Source organism: Lycium ferocissimum, chromosome 8 (genome assembly GCF_029784015.1).
Source record: "Lycium ferocissimum isolate CSIRO_LF1 chromosome 8, AGI_CSIRO_Lferr_CH_V1, whole genome shotgun sequence".
Classification (NCBI taxonomy): Eukaryota; Viridiplantae; Streptophyta; class Magnoliopsida; order Solanales; family Solanaceae; genus Lycium; species Lycium ferocissimum.
In genome coordinates, this window is record NC_081349.1 from 11,281,301 (window position 1) to 11,302,462 (window position 21,162).

Sequence of the window (21,162 nt, forward strand, 5' to 3'; positions counted from 1 at the left end):
TAACATTATATATATATATATATATATATATATATATATATATATATATATATATATATGTCGGATTACATGATTAGCTAATAGTCGTACACTGAGTGATTATGACATGTGAGTTGCCTGCGCGATTCATGATATACTTGTGAGTTGCCGACGTTCGATTGAGCTTATGGCTAAAATATAGCGTGTGAATATATAACTGTCCTACCACCCGATTACCACAGGCAGTGTCCGTACATGTTTGTTTTGGCACGAGGAGTGCTGATTTAATATAAAGTTTGAGTCTTTATCATGCATTTATGATGTATAGAATCCCGTAATGCATTTCATATAAATATGGTATTTGTGCATATCTAATTATGCCAGTTTTGTGCGTTAATTCTGTCATTATTACATTCTTATTGCACAAGCTTATAAAAGTGAGTATTTTTGGTACAATCCTTGCTACGACTTTGTTGGGATGATTGATGATACTTACTGAATACGTGTCGTTACACTCGTACTAAACTGGTACCAGCGCAGTCCATGATGGAGCATAGGAGCTGGACTAGTTCTCAGCACATTGGAGTCTCTTCTATCTTTTCATTACTATATTTTATTTCAGACAATATTATGTATATATGTGGTGATATACATGGATATACATTGATATATAGTGTGGAACTGACATTTTTCAGCTCTGAATTTTGACTCCAAACTAGTCCAAATCACCTTCAATCTTCCTCAAATTTTGTATATAGCCTTGTCCAAGTATTACCAATGAATTCCAACCACACCCAAGTAAAAAAAATACTATTTTTTTTTTAGATTTTGAATAGAAGCTTCAGATGAGTCTTTAGTGGTGCGTTTTCTACTGTTCACCAAATCAATGGGTATTAACGAGGTTCACTCAAAGTCACTTAAAAGAAGAATAAAGTTCATGGTGTAAGGGAAAAGAAATAGAGAGAAAGAAGTTAAGGAAGCCATTGAAGTTGTTATAAGAAATCTGAGAGAGAAATCAAAACAAGGATGAGGAATAGAGTTCTTCTATTTTGCGCGCATTTGTGCGAGAGCTCTTCTTACTGCAGTTACAAAATGCCTTTGTTGGTTAAGTGGGTGCAACTTGGTGTAAAAAGCTGTATATTTATGTCAACTGTGAAATTGCACTACATATCGTCTGCGGTAGTTCATTACTATTACGAGCACAAAAATACAAGTAGATATTGAGGATGAAAGATAGCTCAATGATTGCTACTTTCATGCAAGCTATATATGATCAGATTCTCACTGCAACCTCTTCTTCCTTGCAACAACATATCCAAAATTTAGACACTGGGGGTTTGAGTCGAGACATAAGTGTACTTGACTATTTGCCACCAAAATATGCATACTTGTTAGTGTGTCACATCCTACTGGTGTCTCTGTTAATGTACAGTTAAAATAATACTCACTATGTACTAATGTACGTCCGAAAAAAAAGAGCAAGGAAGTTAAGACAGGACATACACCAAGAAGATTAAAACACTAGTGTTTGGCAAAGTTCTTGTTAATTACTTGTTCACCTAGCAGAAGGGGTAAGTGAGCTATGGGATATATCAGGGCTATCTATCTCCAGGAAGCTTGTTAAGAGTGTCTTTCTGGAAGATTGTGCCTTTGAACTTCCTGATGAAGACAACTTATCAATCCCCTTTTCTATCTTGATCGCGTCCTGTATAGCTGTGAGGATTTCATGCATTCTTGGCCTGGATGAGCCATGCCTTTCCACACATTGTATTGCAACTTCTGCTATTCTCCATACCGACTCAACTTTAACATGTCCTATTAGTGCAGGATCCATGATACTGATCACATCCCCTTTGCGAATCAATGATCTTGCCTGCAAAATATTGTTAGTCAGATCTGTTGAAACATAATTTAATTAATTTAAAGTGTGTTTTATCTAGTAACTTAAGCATTTAGATGAGATGGCCACACACATCAACAAGATTGTCAATAGCAGATGATCAGTTTGCCTCAATAACTTTGTGCTCAGCACAAGTAATATTCAAGTAATAAGAAGATCAAAAGGAAGGACACATGCAAAACTTAACAAATTAAGAAGTTGGAAGAGAATTATACTTTGGTTGATAAGTCATTATTGCAAAACATAATGAACTTGTTCTCATCAGAAATGATCTTCACCTTGGAGAACTCTATTAGCCCTCATGTTTTTTGACGATTATTGATTGTAATCAATGTTGCTTGTTCAATTTATTTCAGTTTATTCCAATTAGCAACTTCATAGCACACACCAACTTTTATTGGCTTGCACACTACTGCTCATCCAGAACTTAATAGAGCATCCTCAGTTGCTATCCAGATAAAAGAACCATGTTTTTCCTCTTTCAATTTTTTTTTTCAGGCAGACAGAACTTTATGCGTATAATCACAAATTCACAACTATACCACCATTTGAAATCATTAATTTCACTTATTTTTATTTCCTGATATATTACTACAATAACTATCAACCCTGAAAATTTATATTCCCTGCAGATTCTTATTAATTTCTTGTGCTTTACTGCACTTTGTACTGAGCTATGCCCCTTTATCTTAGTTCACAACCTAATAGTTCTACTAGCTGGCTTGGCTCTGATACTTATTGTGATTTATGTAGAGGAGATATCTTAAAAAAAAATCCATATGCATTATAAACACATTATGCTAGTGGATGATATATCATCCCTGAAAAGTTATAGAAAAAGCTATGAAACTGTACCCAGTGAACAATGCTCCATTCAGCACCATATTCCTCAGTAGAAAAAGGCTTTCTTCCAGAGATCAATTCCAGAAGGACAACCCCAAAGCTATACACATCACTTTTTTCTGTCAATTGCTGATTTGCATAGTACCTGTTGAAAATTGAGAAACATGAGGACGAAGAATGAAAATCACTAGCAAAATATTCAATCTCATGATATATGGCCTACTCAGGATCGAGGTAGCCAACGGTTCCTCGTGCCACACTGGAGACATGTGTTAAATCTTCTTCAGCTTGCCTTGATAGTCCGAAATCAGATACTTTTGCTCGCATATTTATATCTAAGAGAATGTTGCTAGTTTTCACATCTCGATGAATGATTGAGGGGTTGCATCCAGTATGTAAGTACTCAAGGCCTACAAAGAAGCTCAAACAATTATATTGTGATTCAAGGCAACTAGGATAATACATACTTCTAAGTTCTCCACAATGAAAAATTTCTGGTAACCTTTGGCTGCATCTTCTGCAATCTTAAGACGTGCTAGCCAGTCCAAATGCTTTTTATCGGTGGATTCTGTTCACAAAATTGTGGTGTGATAAGTTTTATACACAATTTCAGTTCAAGGAGGAAATTAAATAATGCATAAAAACATATAGCAATTATAGTATACATAAAGGTGCAGACCACTTATGTGATCCCTTAGAGTTCCATTATGCATGTATTCATAGACAAGCATGCGTTGATGGTCATCCTCATAGTATCCGATCAATGGAACCAAGTTTCTGTGATGGATCCTTGACAAGAGAGCCACCTGCAAGTATGCTGTTTTAACTGATGGTATAAATTTGCAACAAAAAGAAATATCTTATAAAGTTGTGAATTTTCTAACTTGTACAGGAATAGTAAAAATCAATTAATAAGTTTTGAGTACTTCAATGGAGGAAAAGAAGTTACTTTACTTTTTAATTGTTCTAATAGGCTTCTTCCAGCATATAGTGATATATTTCGCATGTGATGCCATTATTGTAATTCGTATTTGCAAATATCTTGATGAAAATGGCTTTATACCATCTGTGAAATTATGGCAGTCTGCTTTCTCAGCTCCTTGACCTTTACAGCATCCAAGTATGAAATATATAAGCAATGTTTTTTTCATTCGATTTTAATGAGGTAAGTTTGAAACACTGAAACGAGCAGCATTGTTAATGCTCATGCTGCTTAAGCTTATGTTGGTGATTATGATGAGTCACAAATTGTAAATTATAATGAAAAAAGCAACATGAATAATTTTATTAGCGATGTCATATAATTTCTGAAGTCCGACTTGTGATCAGTTTTACGTCATGTCAAATGTGTTAGCTAGAAAGAAAATTGTTTAATCTTTATTAGCATAGCCATGTCAGCTGCCATTTGGGGTTAAAGCCATTAGCATCTTAAATTAGAACGTTAACGTGTTTTATCTCTGTAAAGGTAGCTCTTAGTTCACCTTGTAAAGTATATCCATGATATGGAAAACAAATTTTCTGTCTCTTTGAGATGGTATCAAAAGTATAGCACCTTAACATACCTCTGTAGCAAATTGTTTGGTTCCATGACTTGATGAATCTGCCATAGTTTTGACAGCAACTTCTTTCCCATCTCCAAGTCTTCCATAATAAACAGGTCCAAAACTTCCCTTTCCAATTTTCTTTGAAAAATTTTCTGTAGCTTCTTCTATCTCAAGTAGTGGGATATAGTATGCTACACCTTCATCCATTAAGGATCCACCTCGTGCGATTGAAACAGTTGTTGAGGGTTTAGTGCTTGTGCGCATAGATTCGCCTGGGAGGTATAGATGGAATGATTTGTATGAAAAGATGATGAGCAATAGAATTAAAAGCTAAAAAGATACTTTAGAGGATGTGTGCACCTTTTGTGTCACTTTTTTGATGAGATACTTTTGTTCTGAAGTGGCACAAAAAGAATATACTGACTGCGAATAGAAGAATTATAATCACAAGCGCTCCAATTGAAGATCCTAGTATCACTTTGTAACGTTTACTATGCTTTGACTCAGGTCTTAGATTAGAATTTCCTTCATACCTGTGAGACAGGGAACATAACTTTTATGTAGGGTTCTTTTCCTGATTGTAACAGATCTTCTATCAGTGCACTACTACAGAAAGATACAAGAAAAATTCTCTTTCCCTAACTATGTTCAAAGATACATGTCAATGTTACTTCCTAGTTCTCACTTACAAGAATTTATTTGCTCTTTCCTAGCATATTGTGACATCAAAAATGCTGTGTATACTAAATGCTGGACCACTGACATAGTTGGGGAAAAGTAGCCGTTCTTTTTTGTATAGAACTTTGGATGTGCAATATTGTTTATGATATAGATATCCAAACCAAGGAATATAATCAGTCTACAGTATATTAAATACTTTGCTCTAGTTGCTGACATCTTCTCGTGGTATTATGGGTTCAATCCAGTACTGGATTAAAGGTATACTTACTTGAAAGTTACTTTTCTTTTTAATAAAGATGACGGTATTTCTCCAGTTAGGCTGTTATTCCGGACATCTCTGCCACAAAAAAAAAATAAAAAAAATATATCCAAGTTTAATAAGAGCTTTTTCCATGACAGCAAACATATAAAAAAGACTATCAACTATCCATCTTGGATACTTTAAATTTGAGGTAAACAAATTATTAAGCATTGTACACTAAATCAAGTTAAAGTTTTGTTATCCAGATCATAACATACAGTTCTAATAAGCTTGGTAAACCTCCAAGGTATGAAGGTATTGGACCAGTCAACTTGTTGTTCTCAAGATGTCTGCATGTTAACAAAATACAATAATCCAGTTAAAAAGAAAAAAAAAAAAAGAAAAAGATCTACTTGTTAAAATGGCAGTAATAGTGAGTGACTAGTAAAGATCTTACAAAATTCTCAAATTAACAAGATTGCTCAAGTCAGGGATTGGTCCGGTCAGGGAGTTTCCATCCAACCACCTATAGAGTAGAAAATGTTAGAACTTAAATACTAAGACTAAAATTTGACTTGTTTTATAAGCATACTTACAACTCGGTCAATCCTTTCATATCTTGTAGCTCACGAGGAAGGTCACCCTTAACATTCTTGCCTGACAGTGTTCTGTTGAAATCAAAGTAAAATGTCAAATTGCCTAGGAAAAACTATACTTTAAGCACTATGATCTAAGGTTCCATTTCAGTCAAACGTTGTATAAAAGTTTTATACATTTTCGGATTATAGCAGGACAGTGGTAAGTTGTAGTTGCAAATAATGTCCTTTTTATTTTCATCCTGTGACTAGCATTATTTCCATATCTCATATATGTTAGCAATATAACTCACATTTTTGTGATTCTTGGTGGAATACTTGTGCTGCAAGTCACCCATTCCCATTGCGTGGGTACACAAGGATCGCCGTCTTCATCTGTCCAATCACTTCCCAATGACATGGAGCGGAAGGCATTGAGAGTACTCACTTCCAAGTAGCAGCTTTAAATCAATTAGCTATATTTGGTAAAAAAAATATGTGTAGAAGTAGAACAATTACCATAGATGGATAGAGAAAAATAACTAGACTAAGCATAGAATAGTCTTTTTACCATCTTGTTCATTGGTCTTCGTAGAAATTTGCATATATCTACATATTTCCATTGCACTTAGTAGTGGGCCTCGAGTTGAGTCACGAGTCTTTCTAAAGGAGAATGACAGTATAAAATCCAATGTTATGTTCATGTAGCTAGGCTCATACAAAGTATAACTTCCATTTGCATTCTCTGCTATATTCACCACAGCATTGCTGTAGTCTGGAACGTAAGGGTGCTCCATTTTAAATTTTCTGGTTTCATTTTTCCCCAAGTCTTCAATCTCAGCAAAGTATGCAAAAGCTCGTGCATTTGCTGGAAATTCATCAAGATTCAGCCTATAGCTGAGCATTCCTTTAGTCCCAACTACTGCAGTCTGCATTACTTTAACAGGTGGATACTCTCTTGTGTTTGTATCTATGTACTTTGTTGTGTTGATTCTTTCTGTGCCTGCAGCCACATCTACTAGAAAATTTGGCCTTTTTGCTAGATCCGAATCCCATATACGGTCATAGGGATCATCAGGATACCTGTGAGACAGATCTAATTCATGTTATAATCTCGTGAGAGCAGAAAAAGACTAACTTAAGGTTTATCTGCTCTTGTATCACTTCACTAACAGCAACAACTACTCCTCATGCCCAAGCAAGTTAGGCTATATGAATACTCACTGACTATGTCCCTCCATTTAAGTTCATCTTAGACCAATATTATAAAACAAAAATAAAAATAAAAATACTGAAAGGTTACTATATTTTCTATTGGCATATAAATTACTAACAGGACTAAAAGACTCTTAGAAAACATAGGATCCAAAGTAAACATCCTGACATGACTAATAGATATTCTGAAAATCTACTATACCTTATAGGTTCGTTGCTTTGAGCTCCAAAATCTACTCTTGCTGCTACTTTTAAGTAAAAGTTATCTTCATAATCTGTGGCATACATTGACAAGTTTAGAGGTCTCAGCTCAAGAGTAGATATGAAGGGGGACTCTGTTGTAGCACAACACAAGCACACGTCGATCGAGTTTGAAGGTGCTCTTATGATCATTTCCTTCACATATATCCTTGAAGATTCTGAAATGGTTATAGTTCCCCACTTTGTTGCATCCAAGTAGAGCTGAAATTTGGGGTATGTTCCCTCTGCTGCAGGACTTCCATATAGAAATGTTGCTCTGACAAGATATCGCCTTCTCTCCTTAGTGCTTAACGTATAACAGTATTTCTTGCTGTCTGCTGGAAAGTCTCTTCGCCTTTGATATTGTTGTGAGTCTACATTTGAATTCACTACCACAACTGGTTTTCCATGCCCCATTATTCCAGCATCTGAAGTCCATGCTAATCCTGTACTCGGGTCCGTATAATTGCTTGCACTTCCACAGTCTATACTTACAAACTCTGCATAACAAAGCTTTATTTCATCAACAAGACTGCCAGTCATTTATCTTGTCCTAATGAAACTCAAGTTAGTTGTTTCTACACTCACACAACTACGCCTCAATCCCAAGCGAGTTTTATCGGCTACATGAATCCTCACTAACCATATCATTCCATTAAAGCTCATCCCGACCAATATTATACCACATAAAAACCAAAAAAAGAAACACTAGAAGTTCACTAGTTTCTACTGGCATATAAATCTTTGACAGGATTAAAAGGCTCCTAGAAAACATAGTACTTTAAGTAAACGTATTAACATGAGTAATAAAAATCAAGTTAGTTGTTTCTATACACACAACTACACGTCAATCCCAAGCGAATTAGATCGGCTACATGAATCCTCGACCATATCATTCCATTTAAGCTCATCTCCAACCAATATTATACAAAATAAAAACCAAAAAAAGGAACACTAGAAGTTCATTATTTTCTACTGGCATATAAATTTCTGACAAGATCAAAAGGCTCCTGGAGTACATAGTACCTAAAGTCATCGCCAGTCATTTATCTTGTCCTAATGAAAATCAAGTTAGTTGTTTCAACACACAAACAACTATACCTCAATCTCAAGCGAGTTGGATCAGCAATAGGAATCTTCACTGACCATGTCGCTCCATTTAAGCTCATCCCAACTAATATTATACCCAAAAAAACACTAGAAGTTCACTGAATTTTCGACTAACATATAAATCCCTGACAGGATTAAAAGGCTCCTAGAGTACATAGTACCTAAAGTAAACGTATTAACATGACTAAAATCTTTTCACAACTAATTGGTATGGCCTGTATAGAACCCTTCTATCATGACCTAATGAAAATCAAGTAGTTGTTTCTAGATGTGACAAATATGGTTTTCATTCTAACCACCCCCCCCCCCCCTCCCCCCAAAACAATATAATCATACTAGATTTTGTGGTATAGTGAAAGGTAAAGATGCAAAGAGGACATACCTGTAACTTGGCACACAATTGCTGAACTGAAGCAAAGAAGTAGAACAAAGGATTGTAAAAGGAAATCCATGGAAGATGAAGATAGGCTGTATTCTGTTTGATAAACTGGTATAATATTTTAGTATTTCAGTGAAGTTCAAGACTCCCTAAAAGTGGATATTAATTATGTCACTTAATATTTCTTGGATTACCTTTAACTTTTGTTAGTGAAGAGTCTTGTTCAATGTTCACTCACATTACTACGTTTTTTTTTTTCTTTTGAATATTTTGAAATCTGCTTTTTCCAAAGGTAGAAAGAATTCAACTTCATCTTTCAGCTTCACCTTTTTCACTTCGCTTTAGAAAAGAATCTTTAGTATGTTGACACTTGACACCACTGCAAACTGGAAAGCAAGTAAATAATTATTTGTCCATTTTATAAATATGTTTCATTTTTTTCTCTCTTTTAAGTTTGTTTCTTCTTCCAGTTGATTTGACCAATTCTGTAATGTAAACATGCAAGAATACCTTTTGCTTTTGTGGAGTCCTGTCATTAAAGGAAGATGATTGAATAATTTATTGATAAATGATTCTTGAATATATTATTGGGATATTGGATATGGATGTGGGATGAAAATCTGGCCATACAAACAGCAAAAGCATCTCTTTAAAGGAAGAAAAAGAGAATCTAATAATCACATCATCTCCCTTTTGCTTTTGATACCGACATACATAATCTTTTTTCTGTTCACTTTTGGCCCAACTAGTCTTTAACTTTTGCAAGTTTGATAAAGAATGCAGAATCAAATCATGACATGTAAACTTCCAAGATTGTCCTTGTGTCTTACAAGAATAATGGGGCACCTTTTTCTTCCTCCCCTCCCGCACAATCTTATGTTAACAATGGGGGGACCTATAATTTTGGATATATACTTAATTGAATCCATTATTTTTTCACTTGCAATATATATATACACACACACATACATATATAAGAAAATAGAAAAAGTGTTGAAAGCATTTTTAGAAGTAATAAATACAGAAGAGTTATTATCGTTAATAGTCAATAGAGTTTTACGAAGTATATAAATGAAAATACAATATCTGCCAAGATTTTATCAAAATTTTCTGATTTCTTTTGTGAAATACTTTCTGTTCTGTATCCCCAATTATCTGTTCTTAGTTCACATTTTTTGAAATGTTCTATCGTTTTTCTAACGTTAAATTTCCTAACTTACATCCTTTACATTTGAAATTTCTGTTTTTATCTTTTCTATTAATTTCCCTTGCTTTTTTTTTTCTAAGACTATGTCTACTTCAAAATCTTCTTGTGTTATTTCAATACTAGTTTCTGGACATGTGCGTTGCACGTGTATCCCATATCAATTAGTAAAAACTTCTTAAAATAACGTAAATATAGTTAAAACATGTATTTGATGATTAACATGAACTTGGCAGTGACAAACAAGCTCAAAATAATAAATGACGAGCCAATTTGACCAATTTTACAAATTAATATAAAGTAATTAGTTGTCAACTCGTGCATGTAGTAAGATACATACGGTATGTAATAAGATTAATTAAAATGTGAACCTAGGCGAAAATCAGATTGAGACTACGAAGTCATATTTTATTTATCAATAAAACATGAATAAAGAGTTTTTATTGACAATCTTTCAAAAATTTAAAATTATTTTTCAATTTATTGATTTTTGGTGAAAGAGAAATGTTGATTGGTCTTAAAGAAAAGAATAAACTGCACATTTGATTAGGTTATCATTTTCAAAATCTTAAACTTTTATGATTAACTCTGTTGAACTTTGAATCACTTCATTTTTAAATCTTTTTATCAACCAATTACTGTTAAGATAATTATTTAACTCCTCAAATATTTTGATGGCAAACTGCTTTTCAAACTCTTTTCTTTTATTTAAACATTTTCATGTTTAATAAATCATCTATATGATACTAATTACTTTACGAAAAGATAATAAATACCTTCTCAATAAAAAGAAAATGAATAATAGATCAGTATTGTTTAAAATAAATAGAAACAATTAACTGAAATACAATACTATATTAGAAAGATAAAATTCCAAAACTATCTGTTTAAATACTGAAACATGTAAACATTAAAATAATAATATTGGCAGTATAATATACAAAGATTTGTTGCCTTAAAATCTAATGATATGCTAGGCTTCTTAAGTTCTAGTAAGAAAGAATATAAAATATAATATATCACCCTTTTCACCAAAATAACTAATGCTCCTCGCACTAAGAATATAAATTCTTTGATGACCCAGCAAAATTCTGAGAGCTTGTTCTATTGACTTTAACTTTGACGGATACTCCAATATTTCTAAAAAGAACGGCTTAAGATGTATGAATTTGGAAGAATTTCTTGAAAATACTTGTTAAACTGCAAAAAGATTTAGAATTTAAAGTCACCCCTCGAAGATTTAGATTAATTGAGGATAATGACAAGGAACAAATGAGAAAGATATTTAAATAAAAATAACCAAAATAGGAAAGATATAATTTAATAAGACCTCCAAATGTACAAATAATACCAAAGAGAAGATAAAAATGAAATAAAATAACAGTTAGTCATAACTCACCTAGATAAAACTTCTGAATTATAAAACTTGTCAAATACCACAAAATTTATATATATGACGGATCAGTTAACTGTGTTCCAGATGCCAAAGTAATACTTTGTAACACATCAAATAATTACGTACAACAAAATCTAAATTAACAAAGGGAGAATTTTGAAATGTCATTGATAAACTAAAGAAAATGAATGAGTTTCCAATAAAGAGGACTATATAAAGCCACAAAATTTGATAACTATAAACCCTTGTCCTTTTCACTTCCTTTACCTCCAATGTAACTTCCGCCTCTTGAGTTCCACGGTAGGAGTATTTTCTTGTGGTGGAAATGGGACTATATATTAATTGGCATATTAATATGTAATAATATTTAGTTGTAAGTTTATAAATATTAATAGCTCCACCTTCACAGAACCTCATGCATGTACTAATTTTTAATGTTTAGTGAATCACAATAAATTTTCTTAACATTCGGACATAGACTTCAAAAGCCAATAACAAACATTTGAAATTACATGTTTGCACTTAAATGCAAAATAGGAGTATTTTAGGGGCATTTTAGTATTTCAATTTTGCACTTTGGAGCTTCTCACTTGTATAATATGATGATTAATCATTCCAGATTAAGTATCTTCTAATGTGTTTGGTCTTTTCTGGATTTTGTCTGAGTGCTAGAGAAATATAATAATTTGGTCCTAATATTCATCTGACATAATCTTTATATATATATATATATATATATATATATATATATATATATATATATATATATTAGTTTTTGCGCAAGTGCGTTGCACGTGTATCCCATGTCAATCAGTATAATTTTTTTAAGACATAAAAATTGTTACGAAGTGTATGTAACTGATTAACATGGAATTGAGGAAAGAATTACAAGTTCAAGATCTGGCGAAAATAAGAATTAAAATGCTTCAATGTTATAAAATCATTCAAAATTTTAGTTGAAAGAGATTTTGCTTTTTTACGGCTATGCGACTATCAAATTTCAGTTGTTTATGGTTAAGATTAATATTAAAAAACAATGCAAGAATTAAAAGAAGATAAAGTCGAATTATAAGCATGCAAACTTAGGTAAAAGTGTAGCTAGAATGCTAAAGTAAAACAAACACAAGAGGGCATATACGTTACCTTACCTATGAGGCAAAAAAAAAATATGTAGTACAAACTTAGAAAACAATAAGAAACTTTAGTTTACCCTTTACATTTAGCCGCCTCGATTAAATTTTTTTTTATCTCTACTCGTTACTGCGTTTCTAGATATCTAAACAAATTTCTCTTTGACACCAAATATGACTGTTTAGCTAAAATTTGCATAAACTGAAACTACAATTTCATGATGCTCATCAAAAATCACATAAAAGAAAATGAACTTACTTGAATTGACACTTACAGAGTAAATTTGTGTTTTGCCAGAGATGAACATAGATAGAGGCCTAATTAAAATCACAAGATTTTTACGAAAATAGGATATTTCATTTGATTTCAAAGTCTACTTATATAAGTTGATATCTGATATCAAAATTTGCTTGAGTGGCTGATGGTCTTCTTCAACAGATGAAATAATTCATCAGTAATTTAATTGTGCGTCTTTTGGTTTTCTTTGGCAGATGAGAAAATTCATTAAGATATTCATTATGATAGTAATGGGTTTTCAGTTATAATTGTCATTATATGTACCAAAAAAGTTATAATTGTCATTAAAATTTGAAGGACAATTTGCAGGATTGCCCTTCCCTGGGGTGGTCTTTAATTTTTGTCCTTCGCTAAAAGTTCTTTGGTTTCGGGTTCGAACCCTCGCTCAGTCAAAAATTAAAAAAAAAAAAAATCGCAAGGCAGAGTTTTGCACCTTAGAAGGCAAAATTCCTCGCCGCCTTCCTTCAAAACTTCGCTTCTTCGCTTTTAAGTTGTAGTTTTGAAGGCAAAATTCTATCTTGCCAATCCAAACCTCTGCCTTGCGAAATTTCTTTTTTTTTTTATTACTGAGTTGGAATTCGAACCCAGAACCTCGGAATATTAGGCGAAGGATAAAAATTAAAGATTACTAATATGAGGGGCCAAAATTAAAGACCACCCCCAAAGAAGGACAATCCGCGCAAGAAAATGAAATGTGAACTTAATGTAAAAGAAACGAATGCTCTAGTCCAGATACATCTTTTCTGGGAACCAAAAGGGCCCCACGGAAAGCTAATAAACTTACAGAAATAACTATCTTGTTATAGGTTCTTACCATTAGTAGCTACCCTTTTCAATATTACGATATGTAGCTACCATTTCATTAGTTTATGTATTTGGACGCATGTATTTGAAGGTCTTCAAATACATAACTAATCTGTAAACAATAACCAGATCCCTTAAATTTAGGCTTTATTAATAGACAGAATAATATCTTTCTCTATTCCCTTCTTTTGGTAAGGTAAATTTTGTTCCATAATTTTAGCTTCCATTTCTTTCTCCTACCATGATTTTCCTTCTCTTCCCTTCTTTTTGTAACTAAATTCAAAATTCAAAAACATTAATAATAGAAGGAAACACAAAGACAGAGACTATGATCGTTCAACGGGTAATTCGAAAAATACATGATTTGTAACTTCAAAACACTTAAAAAACAATTGTATTTAAGTTTTTTTTTTTTTTGAAAAATTCAAATACACAAATACATTCAAACATTCATAAACGAATTTAAATGACTGTTTATTTGATTCGCAGTTCATCACTATTTCAACTACACAAATACATACAAACAAAATACACTCATTGGTTCAAATACACAAAAACATGCAAACATATGCATCACTGGTTGAAATACACGAATACATAGAAACATTCATAAACAAATTTAAATGACTGTGTATTTTATTCACAGTTGATCATTATTTCAAATACATACAACAAAATACGTTGTTGAGAAGAAGTTAGGGTTTAGGGTTTAGTGGAAAAGAAGAAGTTAACAATGATAGCCGTTGTTGAGAAGAAGATAGGGTTTAGGATTTAATGGAAGAAGGAAATGGAACATGGTTGAAGAAGGAAAGGCAGAGAGAAGGAGAATCGTGGTTGAAGAAGGAAAGAGAAGCTAAAATTATTGAACCAATTTTAATAATAGTCAATGTCTATTATTAAGGGATTTGTTTAACCATGTATGTGTGTAGTTACTGATATAGCTATGGATGGTAAATTAGTTACTAAATATAAATAACTAAAAGGGTAGTTATTATCAATAAATAGGTCTTATAAGAAGCTACATCAAGTAATTATTCCTTATCTTAATGGGTCCCACAGTTTGTATTTTTCTAATTTTTATTTTCTTGTTATTTTCATTAGATTGTATATTTACTTTTTTGTAGACAAATGTTATTGGAATAGTGTTTAATTGTAAGGGCAAATATGTCATAAAATTTTATATGGACATTCTAGTAATTCAACTTTTCATTTGATTGTTATATATATATATATAAGTTTTAATAGTAAAGAACGTAAAATTTAAATCGTGGATCTGTCTCAGCTCTTAACCATGCAAGACCTATTACCCGATGTAATGGTCCTAATTTTACTTATTAGTCTTACTAGTAGATAGATTCTTTCTCTAGGATTTTAGCTGAATTCATGTAGCTTTACTAAGTAGTATATGTATAACCTGGAAATGGACTGAACTCTTCGGCAATAGGATTCTTCTGCTCTTATTGAATTTTGACTTCTCTTTTGAGTCCATCATCACCATTTTCCCATAAAAAAAGATCTGCTTGTTTGAGTCCATTTCTGGGCGAGTCATTTGTGGAGAGAAATTGACATAAATAGTCGTCCATCAAAACAATAGCCAGCAAATATATATTTTTTGTATATCAATGTATAATATACATAAAATATACATTTTTGATACATAATAGTGTGTGTATTTGTACATTTGGCTAGTTTGGCTGACTGAGCAAATTATAACTTGTCCATTTATATACTGCAACGTTTTAGTGACATTATTGAACTCATCACCACTCCCTTACCGGGTCAAGTCTGTAATGGTCTGCAATTTTGACAAGCCCAGCCACCAGTCCTGAATATGAGTCCACCTTTTTCATAATTATCCTGGCTTAATTCTACCTGCGTCCATTTGAAAAATTCGCCCCTTATTACTACACTAAAGTAGTTAGATATGTTGCACACCTTCATAATATACTATTCTCATTTTGTATACCTTAAAGATATATCATGATAAGAATAGTTGAATCACACTATTATATACCATTAAGGTATACATGTATTGTATACTCCAAAAGTATACAAACGACAAACCTGCTGACCATTTTGTAATTTATTTTTTTCTAAATAGGTATGGAGTAATATTTTTTAAATGGGCATTCTTGCGTAATTATTTTTTTCTGCCAAGGCACACCGACTAAATGTTCCTAAAGGTTATACCTGTAGCCAGTTCTAGGACTAGTTGAACTATAACTTGCGTTTGAGATTTTGTTGAAAATAAGTCAGATTTCAGCTACAAAGAACTTTTTGTCTGTCTTTTCCATACTCTAGTAGTCTGTTTCAGCTTATTTTGAAATATGTTTTTAGCAAAAAGCAGCTTGTGTTTGACCAATTAATTTAAAAAATACTTTTGAGTTACAATTAGTGTTTTGCCAAACTTTTAAAAAAATGCTTCTAAGTGTATTTTTCTCAAATGTGCTTTTCAAAAAAGTGATTTTGGGCAAAAGATATTTTTTTAAATTTCCGAAAAGTGTTCGCTACTCCCAAGATTTATTTTCTTCTAAAGCTTTGGCAAACAAATTTACTTTTTTAAAATAAGACTTATCAAAAAAATAAAGACTTTTGAGAAAAATAAGTTGGTCAAATGCGCCATGTGACATTGTCCTAAAATTTCACCATTTTTTTGTGCGGATTGCCCTTCAAAGGCACTGGTCTTTAATTTGCCCCTCAACCTGTTGGTCTTTGATTTTTGCCCCTCGTCTAATACCATGAGGTTTGGGGTTCGAACCCCCGCTAGTTAAAAAAAAAAATCGTAAGGCAAAGTTTCGTAGCAAAATTAGGCCTATTCAGGCAAAAGTTAGGCTTTAAGGCAGAGTTTTGCAAAATTCCAACTGAGTAAAAAAAAAAAAAATTGCCTTTATGCAGACCTCTACCTTAAGGGAGAGTTTTGCCTTATGCCTGAAGGCAAAACTCTGCCTTGTGAATCCAAACTCTACCTTGCGATTTTTTTTTTAAAAAAAATTTGACTAAGTGGGAGTTCGCACCTGTAACCAAGGGGTTTTAGCGAAGGGCAAAAATTAAAGACCACCCCCGAATAAGGGAAATTGTGCAAACTGCCCAAATTTCACTAGTTCGAATTCTAAGACACTCAATTCCTATAAGTGAAACTTGAGAATACTGTCTTCGAGTTCGATTTTTGCAACTTAAAATATAAAAATAGAGCCTGAAATTCAAAGTTCTCATGACCCCCAATAAGGTGTTTTTGTCTTGAAGTTCGAACTTCTCATTACCCCCAGCAAGGGATTTTTGCTATTCCTGCCAGTCAATAATTTATTGCTAAATTCAATTTTCCTAACCTTTTATTATTTCTCGAAAATATATGAACAAAACACACCTTCGTTTCAAGCATATTTTATTTATCATAATCAAAAGTTTACTCAACACATATAAATAAATTATATAACCTCTGAAATGGTTTTTTACAAGTCCATTAGGAACTTTAGACTGATGGTCTAAATTTGTAGAATAAACTAAACTACCTGTGCAAGGTTCCGCCCAAGTTCATTGAGACTTTCAGACCGAGGGTCTACCCTTTTTGAAGAAACTAAACTACCTATAAAAGATGGTCTAAAATTGTTCAGAAGATCTCACACAAGTAAACAGGGAACTTTAAACCTAATAATTTGAAGTTATAGAAGGAATTGAATTACCTATAAAAATATTTATGACTATTTTTTAGACCAATTATAATAATTTTAGCGCTTGGTTATATTTACAATCTTTTTTACAGGATCTGATAGAAGGATCCCATCTTGATCCTTCTTTTATTTATTCTTTAAAGATAAAAGAGTAATAAACAAGTAAAACTTTTCTGATCATATTCACCCATGCTCCTGTATTAAAAGATCTTTTTTCTTTCTTTCTTTTTTGTATGTCATATTAACCCGACTTCTTAAGCCTACATTGCATAATATGTATATTTATTATGAAAATCCTCATTATGAAATCTTCACACAAATAGCTGATGGATTCACGATTCTTTTTTTAATCGGTATTTACAGATTATACGTTAATTGTATGCGATTATAAAGGATCATACATATATGATACATTTGCCAACTAATTTAAGTTTAAGAGGTTGGGTGAAAGCTATTTAGATATTCTTTTTGATATGTAATCTGTTAGAAAAATAGGTTTTAAAAGTGGGGAAGAAATAATTTGGCTTTGATAGAGTAATCTCTGTCCTTAAGGAGTTTAAGCCTCCCACTTCGTTGCTGCAGAGATGGTGGCAGAATTCCTCCAGGATTTACAAAGCCAATGCAATTCGAATACCAGCATTAATTCGAATACCAGCATTAATTCGAATTTTCCACAAGAACGGAATGTAGTGATTTGTAGTGAAAGTGAAAGAAAAAGAAAAATCCGATTCCTCTTTTTGTTTTGGAAGAATTAGGTATTTATAATACCTAAGTCTCTGTTCAAACCAATAGACTTAAACCTCTTCAGAATAGGCACCTTTTAACTTAAACCTTTTAGGAATAGGTACCTTTTAATCACAACCAGTCATTTTAATAATTAAAAATGACTGAAGATATATTCACCAAAACCTCTTCTCAATAATTCCCCAACAATAACACTAACTAATACTAACAATCCCTAATTATTTAGTGATTGATGTTGTTTATGAGATTTATGCATATAGTAGGTCTCTTTCTAGTTGAACCTTCTACTTGTATAAACGATTCGAATCCTTGTTGAAATTTATAGTTAGATTAATTTCTATTGAACTACAAGTCTTTAATGACAAAGACGGAAAAGCTTTATACACACAAATCATACCAACTTCACAACTTGTTCACTATGAGTTTTTAACACCCGATTATGGCCTTGTGCTACCTCCTGAATTCATAAACACTTTACCAAGTTTGTCTCCCACAAGTTTGTCTCCCAACTTTGGCTGAAGTGGCACCACTTCAAATGCTTATATAGGTGAAGTTTAAACCAAGTCCTTATCCTAGACTTTACTTAGTTCTTAATCCGAACTCTGGTTTCTTCATTAAGAGTACTTTTGTACTCACCCTTGTTTTCTAAGTATTGAATTTCAGTACTTGCTAACCGTCACAGAATAACTTGTTGTTACCTTTTGAACCTTTAGTATTGTTGTAGAGAAATAGTAAAGGTAAGGTTCCCACTAATCGTGACAATTTAATTTGCCTTATACCCACAACACTCATAGTGCTATAATCATACCTCTTAAGAGCATTTTAGATGCCATTGGGTCGACTTAATCGTTTAGACATGACATGAACAACTAGTGATAATTCCACCAACATTCAGTTGTCTTATTCAAGCAATATGTCTAGATTTTCCCTTTTTTTTTAAAAAAAATGCCTTAGACGTAATTGCTTCACTATCATAGTGCAAAGAGAACAATTGACTTCCGTTGTGGCCACAACTTTATAATAACTTTTCTAGACATTTTGTCTCTCTTTCCGCATCTATAAATTCAAATTTCGTAAAGAAATGAGTAACTCAAGTCCGTTTCTTATAAGCTCATGAAACTACTTCTCGATTCAAAATAGGATCCAGTCAAATGCTAACCTATTATCAATTACACTATTTATCCAACTAGCATCACAATATCCTTTAATATTGCAGACATATATTTAAATAAGGCAAAGATTTTGTCCTTTTAAGATAACCAAGTATCCTTATGGTACTTCTCCAATTTTCACTTCTACGATTATGAGCATATTTCAATATAGGAAAGGTAAAACCTAGTGCAATTAAAATACCACTGCGCTAGCATAGTCTTATTGACTAATAATCTTTCCGAGTTCTCAATCAATTATAAAGCCATCAAAATGAGCATAAATTTCCTAATACCCAAATGATTAAATATCTTGGAAAGAACCTTTTCAATGTGGTAATATTCATATAAAATATTACCCTCACTACATTTTTAATTTTAATACCTATAAGGGAGAGTATCAACTTCTCTCAAATCTTTCATCTTAACTTGAGAGTAAAAAAACCATCTTAACTTGAGAGTAAAAAAACTTCTTAGTTTCATTCATGCCTTGCATATTAGTTCTTATAGCATGTCACCAACATAAAGATATCTATCACTTTATAATCCTTTGTAAACCTGAAATCGATTTATCCGCTCCATTATGTTTACAAACCATTTGATAATATTACTTATCAAATTTTCATACCTTTGAAGCTTGTTTAATCCATACAACGATCCTATAATAACTTTCTTCTCATTTTCAGAAGTACAACCTGAAGCCATTGGTTCACTCTTTTGATCCTCATCCAGATTCAAGACAATATTATTTTATTTAATACTTTATATGTACTTTCTTCAACTAAAACATAATTTTCTTGAGAAGAAATAAAAAACCAAAACTTAAATTCTTATTCTCCGTTAGTCTTTAAATTCTTATTCTCCGTTAGTCTTTCACTCCTCCTAGGTTCAATAGGAGATTCAATCTCTTTTCTTTATCCAAGAAGAAACAAGTTTCATACTACATATTGTCCAGAGTTAATAAACTCTTATTCACAATTACGGTAGTATCATTTTGACTTACTACATCCTGAATTGTCGTCGTAGTATTATCTTGGGTTACTTTCCTATTGGAAATGTCTATATTTGTAAATAAATTATTATCCTTCATTGGAAATATTTCACTTCCTTAATCACTTCGTAGGATTTTAATTTTCCTTTCCAATGGCTCTCAACTAATTCTTTGTCACCCTTAAACATTTCAACAATTTGACCTTTTCTTAAACATTTCAATAATTTGACCTTTTGTTCTTATCAAACTAAGATATGTATATTTTTATTAACCCAGAATGATATATACATATTATTTTCATGATCTCCAGAATAAAAAATTTCAAGTATTAATGTAAGCCTAATTTATAATCTTTCACATATTTTATGCATGCTTCCAAGTTGTATATCAATTAATTAATTTTATGCACGCAAATAGAACATATTTTAAGATCATCATAAAATAAACATCAACCCTACCATTCATAAAACTGAATTTCATAAACCAACAGGATAGAAAATGAAAACGAGCAGAAAGTAGAACCCGATTTATTTTCACTTTTCTTCTCCGCTCATTATTTTGATGTTGTCTTTTTCGTCATCTCAAGTACTCGTCCAGTTCACTGCCTTCCAAGTTGAAAGCTAGATGGTTGAATATAAGTTAACTACAATCTTTTGCTATAACCAATCAAAACATATGGCAGATCGCTGCCTCTCACTTAGCCTTTTTTTTCTTTTTCTTCTCACACTGAATCTAGTAGTTCAGTTGGTTGACTATATGAACTTTCACCTTGTTGATAAGAGTTTGAATCCCCACGTCTCACGTTGTAATCCCCTCGCTGTTTCCCTTCCCCAACCCCCCCAAAAAAAATAAAAAATAAAAAATTGTGAAACCAGTACTATATATTAGTATCCACAATCAATGAGAACACAACAACTTAATTAATACTCCTTCCGTCCCACAAAAATTATCTTACTTTTTTTATTAATTTATCCCAAAAATATTGGCACATTTTTATAGTTAGAAATAATTTAACTTTATGAGATGATTTACAATCATACAATATCTAAGACTTGTTTTAGATCACATATTT

The 21,162-nt window shown here is 32.3% G+C and overlaps 1 protein-coding gene across 4 annotated transcripts; it reads right to left on the reverse strand.

The window, feature by feature from the left end:
- Positions 1-1,315: 1,315 nt before the first annotated feature.
- Positions 1,316-9,382, reverse strand: LOC132067229 (probable LRR receptor-like serine/threonine-protein kinase At1g67720). Of its 4 annotated transcripts, XM_059460389.1 has the most exons (16): positions 8,902-9,377; positions 8,711-8,815; positions 7,181-7,718; positions 6,335-6,846; positions 6,078-6,210; positions 5,785-5,856; positions 5,646-5,714; positions 5,467-5,538; positions 5,216-5,284; positions 4,627-4,799; positions 4,285-4,538; positions 3,402-3,528; positions 3,225-3,290; positions 2,946-3,132; positions 2,735-2,867; positions 1,316-1,852 (listed from the first exon to the last, which is right to left on the reverse strand). In XM_059460389.1, the coding sequence occupies exons 2-16, from the start codon at positions 8,778-8,780 to the stop codon at positions 1,535-1,537; spliced, it is 2,793 nt and encodes a 930-aa protein (XP_059316372.1). In that variant the 5' UTR covers positions 8,781-8,815; positions 8,902-9,377; the 3' UTR covers positions 1,316-1,534. The 4 variants fall into 4 exon arrangements, with proteins under 4 accessions (XP_059316372.1, XP_059316373.1, XP_059316371.1 ...); XM_059460390.1 differs by having other exon boundaries at positions 4,639-4,799; positions 8,711-9,382; XM_059460388.1 differs by having other exon boundaries at positions 8,711-9,377.
- Positions 9,383-21,162: the final 11,780 nt, after the last annotated feature.

Bases quoted from the DNA above. Each gene is read 5' to 3' on its own strand.
- LOC132067229 (XM_059460389.1), bottom strand. From the start codon at position 8,780: ATGGATTTCCTTTTACAATCCTTTGTTCTACTTCTTTGCTTCAGTTCA. The intron at 6,211-6,334 runs GTAAAAAGACTA...GCTACTTGGAAG, and splicing joins GAAGACCAATGAACAAGATG to TGAGTACTCTCAATGCCTTC. The intron at 4,539-4,626 runs GTGCACACATCC...TATACCTCCCAG, and splicing joins TCAAAAAAGTGACACAAAAG to GCGAATCTATGCGCACAAGC.